Source organism: Dermacentor silvarum, chromosome 9, assembly GCF_013339745.2.
Source record: "Dermacentor silvarum isolate Dsil-2018 chromosome 9, BIME_Dsil_1.4, whole genome shotgun sequence".
Lineage (NCBI taxonomy): Eukaryota > Metazoa > Arthropoda > Arachnida > Ixodida > Ixodidae > Dermacentor > Dermacentor silvarum.
Window position 1 is genome coordinate 106384371 of NC_051162.1, and position 15175 is coordinate 106399545.

At 46.9% G+C, this 15175-nt stretch overlaps 1 protein-coding gene across 1 annotated transcript in view; it reads left to right on the forward strand.

The window, feature by feature from the left end:
* The first annotated feature begins 2475 nt into the window (after positions 1-2475).
* The window catches only part of LOC119463799 (uncharacterized), a 32340-nt gene continuing 19640 nt past the window's right edge, over positions 2476-15175 (forward strand). The window contains exons 1-2 of the mRNA XM_037724624.2: positions 2476-2576; positions 12011-12162. Of these exons, the coding sequence (XP_037580552.2) occupies positions 2499-2576; positions 12011-12162 (230 nt within the window). The 5' untranslated portion in view covers positions 2476-2498. The remainder of the gene's footprint in view (positions 2577-12010; positions 12163-15175) is intronic.

Consider the following 15175-nt stretch of genomic DNA (forward strand, 5'->3'; position numbering starts at 1 on the left):
TCCCCATGAAAGCGCGCGTCCCTCGCGCGCTTTCACGCGCACATACAGTATATGGTGCGCGGCGACGATTTCATCGCTGGTGGACTTCATACGGAAGCTCACGGTGACGACGACGCCGACGGCAGAAATTCGCTTGGAGTGTCCATATAGTTGTTATCGCAATAAAAAGGAGGAGAGTGTTGAGTTTGATTTTTAAGAGTTTCTGAAGAGATCAGGCTTACACAGATGTCTGGCGATGAGGTTCATATTTTGCTATGGCTGTCGAAGGCAATGGAAAGTTTAGTAAAAAAATCACCGCAGGTTCACTGACTTGACGTCGCGAAGACTGATGAAACAGCGGAGCTGGTGGCTTCAACATGCCTTTTAATTAGCTTTGACTTGTCTTTAGCTTTACAGTATGGGGTGGTGGTAGTTGAAGCCACCAGCTGCCATGTTTCATAAGTCTTCGCGACGTTAAGTCACTGAAGCTGAGGTGATATTTTTTGGCAGGTTTATGTGTAATTGTCGTTTAGCAAGACTACAGTATTTACAACGAGACATTACTTTGTGTATACTTCTTGTATTTGTCATTGTTGCTTATGCTCGAGCTGCTTCCCATCGTCTTTCATGCCACGCCGCTTCTTCCCGGAGACAGTTGCTTCTTCGTCCTCGCCATATTCGTCGCCGAACGTCGGAATGTTCTGCGCCGAAAGTGCAGGCTTTAAAGGCCACTGACGTGTGCATCAGCTAGCGTCGGTGGAAGTTGGTGACGCCAGGTGAGTCGCGCCGCCGATACGCCACCGCCTCTGTCTCCTTGGCTCTGTCTACCTGTCGCTCGGCGCGCGCTCTCCTTATCGCATCCGAGCCACCCTCCGACCACCTGTGGCTGGCGCGCGCTCCTGATTGGCTCTCCCTCTTCTTGGCTCCGCCCTCAGCACCTGCGCCTCTGCTCTCCTCTCTCTCTCTTTCGACTCCTTCACTCGCCTGGCTTCGCAAAACTGATCAACGCAATGGCACGGTTCAACCTCGGCCTTAAACAGCTCCGCTATTAAAGGGGCCCTAAACCACTTGTTATCGAAGTGAAGAAAAACATTTGAAGTGAAAGTAGGCTATTTCAGAAGTATCGTTGCCGCAAATAGTACTTCAATGCGTTGACCAAGGGGGGTATTCTGTAAGAGTCCACCTAGTGGACTGTCCACTGCAGCTATCGCCATTGGCTGCCGCTTCACGAGCGCGAAGGAGACTTGGCTGGCACCTTCGCGCTCGTGAAGCGGCAGCCAATGGCGACAGCTGAAGGGCACAGTCCACTAGGTGGACTCTTACAGAATACTCCCCCCCCCCCCCCCCCCCCGTGAAGCTGAGTTATTGGTAATGCAAAGACGGCATCCGCTGTGCTCCCGTTCCTTCTGTAATGCCTTGCACTGCGAAGGCTACGGTGGAGTGGGGCGGTGCCACAACTCTCCGCCTTCTGAATGTCATTGTGGCGCGCAATTCACATTTCATTTTGGAGGTCAACGTCGACGCCACGACTTCTGATTTCGTTGCGTACGACGCGCTCAACTTAAGCCAAACGCGGTTGTCCTCAGCGAGCCACAGTGCGCTTAGCCAGTGGACTCGTGGCAGCACCGCGCGGCGGCCGCGGTGTAGCCGACCGCAGCGACCAATTAGCAGCCGCGTATGGGAATGTGCTTTATTACGAAATAAAGCACCCAGAAAAGAGTGAGGATCAGTGCTTCTGTTGAAACGAGAGCGTTTGAGAGAAAGGTGACTTCGCGCTCCGCTTGCGAGCTCCACGCACCGCGTGCGACAGCAAAACTTGGCTGAGATGTTCGTAGCAGCATATGCTACCCGCGGACTATGTTATTTCACCAAGGTCGAGGGGTGGTTCAGTGCCCCTTTAATATACAAGACCGTAAATTGTGTTGACGTAAACCAGGGGTAGCATTGACCTCGAAGACGGAGAGGCATAGCTTGCTGCAGGATAAGGGTAACAAGAAGACAAGAGAAGTCTGGAAAGTAGTAAAAAGGCGAATTTGTTTTCTTAGCTTAGTTACAAACCTTCATATTTTTTCGTGAGGGAGAGGGGAAAGTTTACCTGTCTGTGACCTTTTCTTGCCACAAATAACTTGAGCTTCATGAAGGATCTTTAGAGGGCACCCACCTGAGGCAGTAAATGTATGGAGAAATGTCATTGAAGCATTTCTGCTGGAAAAGGTTACTTATTTAGATTTTCCACACCGTACCAAATGTCTGAGTTGTTCTTGTAGTTCACTATGTGCCTTTCTATTGAGAGAATGATCTATTCCGATAAAGTATCTCATTTCGAAATCGAATCTGTTCATTTGCTTTTTCTTGCAAATTGTTCTGGCATCATGAAAAAACAAACACAAAACAAGATGGACAAAAGTGAGCGCAAGGTCGCGCTTGTGAACCTTAGAGTATTCCTGCCTACATATATCTCGCAGTGCTGTGAGTTTCCCAGCCTTTCGCCGGCAATCTACCTGCTGCATACTGGAAAAATGCTGTACCAAACATTTACACTGCTCTTTGGATTCGTTGTAGGTGCTCAAGAGACATGGGATAAGAATATTATGAACGTAAGAAGTTTTTTATGAGGTTTATATAGCCATTCAAATAAGGTGCAGCTGTTATATTGATAATTCTTGTTATCAGTGATGCTACTAAATACCTCAAAGTTTTATTTTTGTGTTTATAACACGTTACAATAACACGCAGACCTGCGCACTAACTGATTTTCCGTTTAATCAATATATTTCTATAGAATTAATCTTATAAAAAAAACTACGGGTGCTACGCGCTTCTATGACTTCAAAAAGGCCTAAACCAAGTCAACCTACACTGCCACAGCACTTGGGGTAAGAGAGAAGGCCGCCAATACAAATTGAACCTGTGATCTTTGGTTAACTGTAACCACGATCTATTCTAATTTTAAGCATGAAATGCCATTTATGCAAATTGCAACTGGCCCGCTTACTCTTTTCCAAATTTCTTGTATCATCTCTTATTCGTTATAACCCCAACATGCTGTTTCCTTATACCGGCATTCCGCTTTCCCTTCATCCTCAGATTACCCTAAGACGTGTTTGACAAATTATTGTCCTGGTTTATATATGCACCCAAATACTTATATAGGGCTTAGGTACATCCCTTCATGATTCAGGGCCTTAAAGACTGAGGGCCTTAACCGAGTAAGTGCAAGAGCGGGGTTGAAGATTAATGTACAAAAGACGAAGGTAATGTGCAATAGCGTAGCAAGGGAATAAGAATTCATGATCGCCAGTCAGCCTCTAGAGTCTGTGCAGAAGTACATTTATCTAGGTTGCAAATCACAGGGGACACTGATCATGAGATGAAAATTTACAGGTTGAAGTGCATATGGCAGGCATTATCAAATCCTGACGGGTAGCTTACCAGTGTCGTTGAAAGGGAAAGGGAACTATCATTACATTCTATCGGTACTAACGTATGATGCAGAAACTTGGAGGTCAACGAAGAAGCTCGAGAACAAGTTAAGGACAGCAAAATTAGTGATGGAACAAAAAAAATGTTAGGCGTTACGTTAACAGATAGGAAGATAGCGGTGTGAATCAGAGAGCAAACGGGGATAACCAATATTCAATGTGACATTAGGAGAAAAAAATGAAGCTGGCCGTGCAATGTGATGCGTAGGGTAGATAACCAGTGGACCATTGTAGTTACTGAATGGGTGCCAAGCGAAGGTGAGCGCAATCGATGGTATAATAAAATTTGATTATGTATGGGAAAACTTTATTAGCGCAGTCGACGACGGCAGAAAATTAGGTGGGGTGAAGGAAGGAAGGAAAACATTTATTAGGTCCGGCAAGTTGTGAGTTGCCTCACAAAGTGGGCTGCTCCCACGTTGGAATCGGCAGGCAGAGCCTTTTGGCCGCGTCGTGGGCTTGCTGGACGGCCCATAGTTGCTCGGTCAGGTCCAGGCTGCGAATCGCGGCCTTTAGCCTGTCCCGATCCTTGGTTAAATTTTCGTTGGTTCGGTTGCACGACCAGAGCATATGTTCCAAGTCAAGTGGTGCATTGCAGTGTGCACACTGTGTGTTAGGATATTCGTCTGCCATGTAGAAATGTAGTCTTCTTGGTGTAGGATAAGTGTTTGTTTGGAGCAGTTTTAAAGTAAGTGCCTGTGGGCTTTTTAATGTGGGGTGTGGAGTGCTAAATTCGCTTCGGCTGAGATAGAAATGTTTGGTGAGCTCGTTGTATGTAGAGGGGGCATCCCTGTTCTTTTGGAGATGGTTTGTACCCTCGAGGGTGGCGTCGCGGAGGGTCAGTTCTCGCGCACTCTTATGAGTCATCTCGTTGAGATTCGGGGGGGGGGGGGGGGCTTCTCTATATTCCCTAGGTGTGGTGGGGTGATAAAATTAGGAAATTTGTAGGCTCAAGTTGGAATAAGCAAGCGCAAGACAGGGATAATAGGATATAGCTGGAAGAGGCCTTCGTTCTGCAGTGGACACAAAAATAGGCTAATGATGATATACCTTCACACGTATTTGCAAGTCTCTACAAATACCTTGCATTGCCAGCTGTTAGCACTGTGCTGTCCGCCTACATCAACAGTTTAGGGTCCTTGTGTTGTAGCCCTTGGCCATTACCCGTGTAAGATAAATCAAAACTTAATACCCAGTTCATCCGAATTTTTTCATTGTCCCTAACATAGGCGTGAGCAACAGTAGAAACCGAGGGCATTTTGCTGTGAGGGCTGGGTAAATTTTCACAAGTTTTGTGCATTTCCAGTATTCCCAAGTGATTTGTACTGAGTTGTCCCTGTATATCTAGAGCGAGATACCCCAGGCCGCCCTTTCTGCCCTTCACATCGTAAAGCTTTTCTTTCTCCACTCGACGAACTCAGCTTCCATGCACCCATATATACTTGAGAATATATCTTAGCAAGTTTCGCTCTACATTGTCGTAGACTCGATTACATCTTGTCATGTGATAAATAATAGTCCACTCCTAGCCTTTGAAATCTTTTCTGCACATATCTAATATAGCATTAGTTTCCACCTACAATGTGAGCCTTCATTTGATGGCTTGCATTAAGATTTAATATATCAGCAACATTACAGTGACCGGTCTGTACGTGTTCGTCATGCGCAGAGAACAACACAATCAGGTGACTTTGCTGGAAACCTAGCTTCGTGTCACGTAACTGACCTCCGTATTCTAGAAAGCTGCTTGACTCAATACTCCACCTCGACTCTAGAAAGTAGATGGCAGCTCTGCCGCTCGTCATAAGTAATCACTTCGCTTCAGTGAAACCCACGCGAATTCTTGAGGAGCGTAGTGCCATGTTCAGCATAGGGAAGGCATTGTGCTAAATTCAGTGGAGTGGAGGCAAAACTAGGAGTCATGGTTTGTTCGAAAATACTGCGGTGAGCTCTGCATTGTTTTCTGTGGAAGCGAGGCGGTGTTTTCTACACGGACAGAAACCCGCGGAAATTTGATACCCGATGGTGGGGGCTTGCGTGCCCCCTGCCGCGTGTCACTTGCGCGGGAAATCACGACATGTGGTTCCAGATTAACCCTCTCAAATCAGCCGTTGTGACAGAAAATGTACATTAAGCTCAAAATTTCAAGCTTGAACGTAGAGCATTTTGCTAACTGCAATATTTTTACAATTTATGTCATTCTCAAAGAAGAGTTCGAGAAGCTCAGACGGCAAATACCAATTTCTTTACCGCGCCCGCTGTGAAGTTACAACTTAGCAATAATTTCGTAGCGTTTTGTTTAAATAACGTTTTCTGGCTGCAAATTTTAGCTTCATGAACCTAGAAGATCAAAAAACGGGAAACGCTATTGCCCACCGCCATCATGAAGGACCAAATTAGCATCTATTTTAAGATTTGGTGCGGCACCTCAGAGCACCAAATGCCTTAAAAGCTTTGCAGAACTTCTTTCTGTTGTTTAGGACCTACTTCTACCGAGTTTCAAGCGGATAAGTGAAATAGTTCTGTACTAAAGCAGCGCTTTACACTCGATTGAACTTCAAAACGTGCAATTAAGAAGTTTGGTTAACTACACTAGCGGCGGGGAGAGAGAGAGAGAGAGAAAAAGGTAAAGGAAAGACAGGGAGGTTAACCAGAGGTTATCTCCGGTTGGCTACCCTGTACCGGGGGAGGGGTAAAGGGATGCGAAAGGAGAGAGAGAGAAAAATAAGTGAAAATAAAGAATAAACAAAAAGGAAGGAAACAAGAAAATCACACACGCACACAAAACAGAACTGTTTCTGTGGGCACTGTCATGAAGTCCGCGAAGGCGTTCTCGTGTTGCATTGTCTGAACGTTCCGTCCTAAGTAACACAATGCAGAGTCACAATTTGTCATTGAGTCCGGTGTCTTTCAAGTAACGCAGCAGTGCCTTCAGGGCGGCTCGCGCCGTTGTTTGTGTAGGCCAGTTTCCAAGGATGTTCTTTTCTGTTATTGGGCGTTTGTCCAGTTGATCTATTGTCACTGAGAGAGCTGCTCTCTGCGGGTTGAAACGAGGGCACTCACAAAGAAGGTGTGCGATTGTTTCGTTACACCCGCAGGATTCACAAAGTGGGCTATTGGCCATTCCGATACGAAAGGAGTACGCATTTGAAAATGCTACTCCAAGCCATAGACGGATTAGAAGTGTGCAGTCCCGTCGTGGAAGGTCGAATGGAATACGAAGCTGTAAATTAGGGTCCAGGGCATGAAGGCGTGCACTTGTGAAATCGGAGGAATTCCATTGCATCAATGTTAGTTCACGCGCAAGCTGATGGGGATGATGATGAGCGGCGGGGAGGGGAGCGCACATGATTATTGAGATTGTTGGTGTGAACCGCAGCGTAATTACCCCTTTGTGCTTTTGTACATGTTCATAAATTTCGTTGCGAACACTGCTTACAGTATTTATTAGCTCAGAATATTTGCTTCAACAGTGCGACATTAGGGTGCGTGCGTTTCTGTGTATTTATTATGTGTTTGTTAGGGCATGTGTGTATGCGTTATGTCGTGCTGTTATAGATTTCTACTATAGTTTTTTTATGCAGCCAATCTCAATTGCCTGCGGTGATTTAATACAACACAGGCTTCTAATACTGCTTACTTAGGACCATTACCATGCCTCCCGGGAATGTCATTGCACTAATTTGAATAACTTTCCCGATAAATGTTCGTCCTTTCTTTTTTTTCTTTTATTTTCTTGAGCGCGAGTTTCGGAGCCGGCGTTCTGCATTGCATCTAGTCACAGTAACACATGTGTTGCAAAACAGTTCACTTCTTAAAACACCTAAGGGCTTATTTTCTCGTTATTAGGGAGTTTTATTATGGCGGAAAACGCTTACTTTAGCGTTAGCCTGCGACGCAACGCTAACGTAAAGAAAAGCTGCACAGAGCGGTACAAGGTAGTGTTTTAGAATAGCGGAACGGAAGCAAAACGCTAACGCAAACACAAATACACTTGGGCGCCATCTCGAGGCGGATACAGCAAATATGAGCAAACATGAGCAAACCCTCTCGTTAAGCCTACTCCGCCGCTAATCGAGGACGTATATCGAAAACAACGTCCATTTGTCACCTGTACGCCACTGTAGAAGCATCATCACACAAATCTAAAGGCAAACACGAGCATTAGTGGGGAACGAATGAGCCGAACAGTGCAGGCCGACGACTCGATAGATCCGAAGTGGACGGTTCCCGCTCCTACGTACGGAATCCCTAGCGTGCGTGAGCGTTGAACGCTATATTCCGGAAATAGCGTGCGTACGTGAGAGTTCTGGCTACGTTTACGTTCTGCGCATGCCCAGTTTGCAGCACGCCACGCTAACGCTGACGCTAAATTCTTGCGTTAGCTGTTTTCCGCTATACTAAAACTCCCTATGGTCCCTTTGGTATGGAACCTCTTTTCACGGAAATTCGATAAAGAATTCTACAAGAACAGTAACTGCGGACTGGGGCAGTACTGTTTTTTTCCCACCATGTTAACTCATAGTCGCGGTAGAATTACGCTGTTAGCAGCTGTATATATATCACAAAAAATTCCCCGCACCTTCATTTTATTCGGCTGGAGGTAGCTAACGGAACACTGGAGGTAGCTAACTGAAAATATGACCCGATCCTGACTGCGATCCAGTCTAACGTGGTGTTTAGAAGCGCGAGCTGCCACATGGGAAGAATGGGAGAAACTGGCACCTGACGAATGCGCCAGACGTTTAAAGGAACGACTTTGTCACAAAAACGTGGAAATCGTGGCCAGATGGTTAGACCATTGGGGTGCTATCCTGGCAGACTGATGTTCGATTCCAACGTCTATCACGCATTTATTTATAGCAATATAGGCAGTCTTCCCTCACTTTGAACGTATATAAAGGAAAATGCGAGGTGTGTTTGAGCATACGGGGAGCGTACGCGACCGTGTCACGGTGCGCATGATATCGCAATCTTGTAAGAGATACGAAGTATATAAACGTCACTTTGTTAAATGAGAGTCAGCAAGGTCACCTTACTCACGCGCGTGAAATTGTCGAAGCGTCACAGTCCTAATTTGCAAAATTTTGCGCTCAGACTTGAAGGGGAAATCGCCGACAAAAGCTGCCTACGTATACTTTCTAGGTAACGCGAGAGTCATTCGCACTGCACACATGTTTTTTTTTTTTTCAACTTTGATCTCGTCCTCCCTGCGTGGATGGAGCCTAATTGACTCTGCAGGCATTCTCATTACAGTTATTCTCTCTTCTCTCTCGATTCAGGCCGATTAAGCAGAGCCAGATGATGCGTTCGTTTGGCTTTGTCATTTTTGCAGCCAAATGCACTGTGCCTCTCAGGAGGCCTTCTAATTCCCTCCCCGCGCAAGCCGCGAATGTACGCCAATATTATGATGGCGCAACGGTGGTAGGACTCTTTTACTCTACGGTCGTACGTATGTTGAGCCCCTTCTTAATTGTTGGCGTCGAGGCTAGATACCTGCTTACAACGCTGTAGTCATGGGCTCCACTCCTCGTAGAAGCTAGACATTTTTAGTTATTTCGAGGCGGTATTGGTATGAAGATTTACTAGACACATAAATGTGGAAGGGTAGGATAGCAAAGAGAAATAATCTCACATTTAAAACTCCCAGACGTGAGAAACTACTGCTATGATGCCGCGATAATCGATACGCGGAATTGCTGACGGGACAATTAGTTTTGATTTGGATCGCAATAAATTATCTTCGCACGAAGTAAATCTTATGAGCGTAGTGCAGCAAATTTCACCAATTCCGTTAACTCACCGACTGTGTGTGGACGCCTTGGACTCGTTAGCAAAGCACTCCTATTGTGCCATTGCCGTTCATAGCTCTAGTTGTGATGATGATTTCTGTGTAGTTTGAAGGAAACATCATGTGTAACCAGCGAAACAAACAAACGCTGCAAAACTATCCAAAGTAGCCGAGGCGAATCTTTGTGTACGCAGGCACAAATACCTAACGCCGAGCACAAGGTGGTCGTGGCGCTTAACAGCCGACTATGCAGGCGTTTAATAAAATTTTATAGGAGCCGTTCAAGCAAAGCAACATTTTAGAGGGTCCCAGAGGTCACGCGCTCGGGCGAGTTTCCGCACGCAAGGCACGTTCACACCGAAAGCGGAGCGTCTAAGCGGCCAAGCGGGTTTTCAACGCGGCGAGTCGTCGAGCGCGCCGGATTGTTCAGACCACGCGGCTTGCCTGGTTGCCCGCGCCGCCGAGGAGGCGGAGCATCAAGCGCTTTCGCGGGGGATGTGTCGCCATCTCGTGGCGCCGGTCGTCCGCCCGCGCGCAGATCTCGCGCCGCGATACACCAGCGCCACTGTCGTCTGGCTTTCTGATTGGCTGCGGCAAAGCGGGAATTCTGGCGGGGCGGAAAAAATCGGTCCGAGAGCGATCGGGCTCGCCGCCGCGTTTTCCGCCTGGTATACCCGCTCGGCGAGGAGGTTTTCGACGCTTTGCGCGCACCCGACTGCCCGCTTTGGCGGGTACGCCTTCGGTGTGAACGTGCCTTAAGCAAACAAATTGGCCACGTATCTGCGTGTATCGCTAGAAATGGTATGTATGCACATAAGCATGGCAGTCAGTACACGGCCCGCAAGGGAAATTTATTACAAATATTGCACGACACAACAACACAGTGAAGTGGCATGCTGTTTTGACATTCTTACATTCGGTAAGGCTGGCCCTGCGCCGATATGTTTACAACAAGAAACACATTCCTTCTCGATGTGGGCACTTCTTAGTTGTCGAAATTTTTTTTAATGCAGAGGAAAGTACCAAGGAGCTGACGTCTAGTAGGAATATGGGGGCTTCAAGCAGCAAACTACTCTCGCAGTGGTGACACATACGACTTGAACAAAAGGAGGTTACATGCACTAAGAACAAAACCGCAGTCCTCTTTTAAGAATTGATGTAATGCGCTAGCTTTTTTTAGCTCATCGCTCAGTTTTGCGCCGTTGGCGCCATCCGCAGCGAGACAGGTAAGACAGGCAAGCGAGGCGTCAGTAGGTGCTTCCTTTAGTGGAAACACACGCATTCCACGTGCGCTTTCACCAATGAGAGAGGAGTATTACAGAGAACCGTGACGCAAAGCATGTCTCTCTAATACACCAAACAGTGTTGCCCTCCGCGGATCATGGGCGGCGAGAGCCATTGATTTCACCTGCAGAAATCAGTGGCGGCACAACGTTGCCACCTGTGGCAACGCTGTGGCAGCGTTCGCTGCCACTAACGTGTGAAACGCATGTTGTTTAACATGACTGCATTTGGGAGAACAGGCAGTAGTGGCTCACTTGGTGAGCAGCTGCGCGCGCGGTTGCGCCAGTGTATGTGCTTAGAAAACCGGTGAGCACTCGGACAACGGAGAATAGCGTAGTACTTCAAACAAGAACGCTATTAAACATACTGTACACAGAGATGCCATGGAAGCAGAAGAGCAGTCAGACCCCCAACCGATTCGGTGAGCTTGAGATCAGCAACGAAAACGCCTAGTCCGGACTATACCGAACATTTAAACATCCGCGTTGCCCCCCATGTGAGTTTTTTGTAAGTATAGTTTTCAGCCCACGTGAACGAGCGGCACTTTTGTCCTGGTCTGTTGTGGTGAGTAGCCGTGGCAATAATACGGCTCGTGCTTTCTTGTGCATAGCGTCATGCGCATGCAGTTTCGCTATGCATTGCTAGTGTGTGGTTTCTATCTCCTGAAGTTTCACTTTATCTGATTTCTGCAATTTCTGCAAGCTCATTCTGATCTCACGATGGTGACGTTGCACTTATAGGCTTGTTCTATTTTCTGCCGGCTACATTTTCTGCCGCGATGAACTTAGTGCATGAATTACTGTGTGATGAATTACTGCGGCTTGAGAGGAGCGGCATCATTGTATAAATATTTTAATATAGCTTGAAAATAAATGTATTCTATGGAATTTCCAACCAATTTTCTTAACACAAACAAATACTTGTGTTTACGGAAAACCTATTCACAATGATCGAGGAAAACGTAGGGATATTTTTTTATCCGAGATGGGGGAGGGAAACTGGATTGGGAGGTTGGCTACACTGTCTATCGTACACCTACAGAGTTAGCGGTTCTATGCTCTTGCCTAGTTTTTTCTTTTCCTTACTCGTATACTGCGACTATTTCTTTGTAGTGGAAAACCACAGACACTACACCTGCGATATGCAATGAACAAGGGAACGAAATAGTTACCTTGTTCGTGAGCAGCCGGTACATTAGAGAAATTCTACCCCATTCACTTTTACGTTTAGCAGTGTGAAAAGAAGTTCGCTGATCCGTGTGTCTGCGTGCTCAGACATGTTTGAATAGAATGGAGCCGAGTAGAAATGCAGGATCTCACACGGTGCAGCTCGTTACAACTTGTTGGAAGAAATGCTACAAGTTGTAGCTATAAAATATGTTGCGTCTTTTACACTCTCAGGAAGTTCGCGTGTATGTATAACTAGCCTCCACTAAACGCCTCAGGCAAACTGAATATTTCAACAAATATTTCAGGTGGTGAACACAACTGACCGTACTTGGATATACTCTGGAACACGAAATGGAAGTGAATACAAATGTGCCTATTACAGCAAGCCTCGAATTAGTTGTCTCCATCAATCCTGTTTCTTTTCGTATTTCTATTACTTCGAGAAAAACTGTACGAAGTAAGTTCATATGCTGTTCTTTATGCCTGATAATCTGCAATGAAATAAAACCGGAAAAAAGTCGCCGTTTCACCCGAAATGTAAACCATCAATTGCGATAGAAATTTAGTAATAGCTATACGAAGTCAAGATAATAGTCTTATCGGCCGTATAAACTTAGAAACATTCGCTTACTAACTGAATTAACAAGCATGGCTTCAGCATGCCCAAGAAAACGTGAACACATCACACTCCATGACAGTGCATACACTCGCTGTCAAAACGCTGGCGTGTGCAAGCGCGACCCAACTGCGAGCGAAGTTATCTTCCTGCTGTCGATCGCTTGAATGGAAATTGAGCGGCGAAAACTGCGTGCCAGAGGTATGAGCCGTCTGCAGATCTCTTTCAAGGTATACGGCGCGCGCGACCGCGCGTTGCCGTGCGAATTACGCAGTTGCTGGAGGCGTCGAAGCCGCACCTGCCCCTCCCTCCCGAGCCAACTCCCCGCTATGCTCCTTTAGCGCGCGAGATAGAGCTGTGATCGCCAGTTCCCCTTGCGTCCAGTCGTGAAATACGCAGTTGGTGCCGAAGAACAACGTCGCCCCTCTCCGTCCCATCCACCCACGGCCTTTCGCGCGACGGAAGACGTCGCGTTTGCTCTCCGCCTTCCTCCTTCGCGCGCGCCAGATTGAGCAGTAATCGTCGGCTCCCCTCGCGCACTTTCACTCTCACATAGAGCATACGGCGCGCCGCGACGACTTAATCGACGTTGGGGTTTATACGAAACCTCACGGTGACGGCAATGGAGATGGCAGAAAGTGTGCCTGGAGTGCCCATATAATTGATCTCGCAATAAAATTCTGGACTATAGTGGAGACGTACGCAGCAGTGATTTCACATTTTTTTACATAACTAAGTCCAAGATTTATTAAAAGATACCATAGTTTGATGCGAATAAATACAATGAGAAATCTTGACAAAGCTAATAATGTACCGTCTGAAGTTTGCCGTATCCCGAAAGTGTAATGAATGTGGACAAGTTTTGTTTCTGGGAACCGTGGCTGACATGGGCACTCTCTACGCTGGCTATAGTTTCTCTTCTGATGTTTTTTTTTTCGGCACGAGCATCGAGTTACACTCTTGCTTCTTGCGCAAGACTTCCGGTTCACCTGCGAAGGCGACCGGGGACGAATAAAAAAGAGTACAGTACAAAATTCATGAGTTTCCTTATAGATATAACAGAGCATAAGTTTATAGTCAGAAGTAGAGTTACTGAAGTGTCTGGAATAACTAGAATTATTTAGAAATCACTGATTACCACTCACCAATGCCCAGAACACCAACAAAAAGGTGCGAGTGCTACTAAGAGACACCTAAGTCAAAGATTATGGTCACCTACCGTTTTTAGTGAGTGACTAATCGGTCAGTGAGACAACGCCCTCTTTGACCTATGTAATGACTATCACGTGGTAAGGGAACATTGTGCACGATGCGTTGCGCACAGGTAAGGATTGCGGTGTTTGCGGTGACAGCTACAATCAGGCCCACTACAATGGTGTCAACGCTGCCAATATCTTCGGGGCCCAAAACCCAAACGGTAAACTAACACTCTGCGCTATTTTCTTGATGCCATGGGGCAAGTGTCAAACGGAAACTTTTTTCGATCTGGTTTTTCTTGGTGGTGCAGAGAAAACGGTTAACTTACAGTTGAGCCCAAGCGAGGTGAAATAACTGTTGAAACAGGACTGATCCTGCTCACGTTAGTTTATATAACCTAAGAATAAGAATAAGAATAAGGGAATACCTCAATATTTTTTTTTTGCAATAGGACGATGGTACTCGTGAGCCACACAGTGTGCTTGCTGTTTTTTATCGGAAGTATTAACGCGAAAGCGTTTAAGGCCCCATGCCGCAGACAATGGGTCATTGGTGTCGGCGCCGGCATCTGCGGCGGAGAAAATCATCGCGACCTACCCCGGCTCCGCAGGCCCTCCGCGTGGCGCAGAGGCGTTAGTGAACTAGTTAAAGTAAAATGCGTCTGAAAAATCGTGAAGTACGACTTAACCACAACCTGTAGACTGGATCGCGTCGTATTGTAATTTCAATTTACCTACGAGAAAATATCATTATCTTACGCGGAAACTCAAACACAAGCCTCTTTTCCAGCATTTCTATCATTCATATAGCTGCGCGCTCCGGTTGGTTGCTTGCAAAAATATCATCCAGTTGGCGCTCGCCTCCACGGCAGCCGAGCGTGCTGGCGAAGTTGGAGAAACAGAATTACCGCCCCTTCCACTCCGTGAAGATGGTCGAACAGCGAAGCTATGTTAGTTACACCGAGTGTCACACGCGATGCAATTGCGCAAAAACAAGTAAACACAGATCTACAACAGGAACTTATATTGAAACGTTTCGAGCTGAGAGGAGGCAGCGACTTCCGACGCTACTCGGTGAGTGTCCAGTTCTCTGGTCGAAACCTGCCGAGCCGCCGCCAGAGGCATCGGCTGCAGTCATGGACACCGCACGCGTTCGGCGCGAACGCGGGGAAAGGCGGATGAGCGTCGGCCGCAGCTCTACGCGTTCCGCGTTATCCGAAAGGGCGCACCACACCTTCTCTTATTGCCGCTCCTCCTCGCGCCCAGCGCGGCCTCTCATTGGTCGCCTGCTCCCCCCAGCGCGCGCCCTCTCAATGGTCGCCTCTTTCCCCAGCACGCCTCTCCTTCTCTGCTGGTCATGTGACCTGCCCTCCCTAGGCGCGGCTCTCTTCCACTCCCGGTCCCGTGACCGGCGTGACACCGGACAGACGGCGAAGGGTCGACTAGGAACAGCTTCGCTGTTAAAAGAATCCTGCAGTTGCCGGGAAGCCTGTCAAGCAGTCAGGGATCTTTGAATGCTATCGCATTCCACTCTTAAAGACAAAGCTTACGCATCCTCCCAATTTCGTTCTTCTTTAATGTAAACAAATTGAATAAAATTGTTCAGACTGTTGTCTTATGAAAAAATTTTGTGTTTTACATGAATATTAATTAGGAAA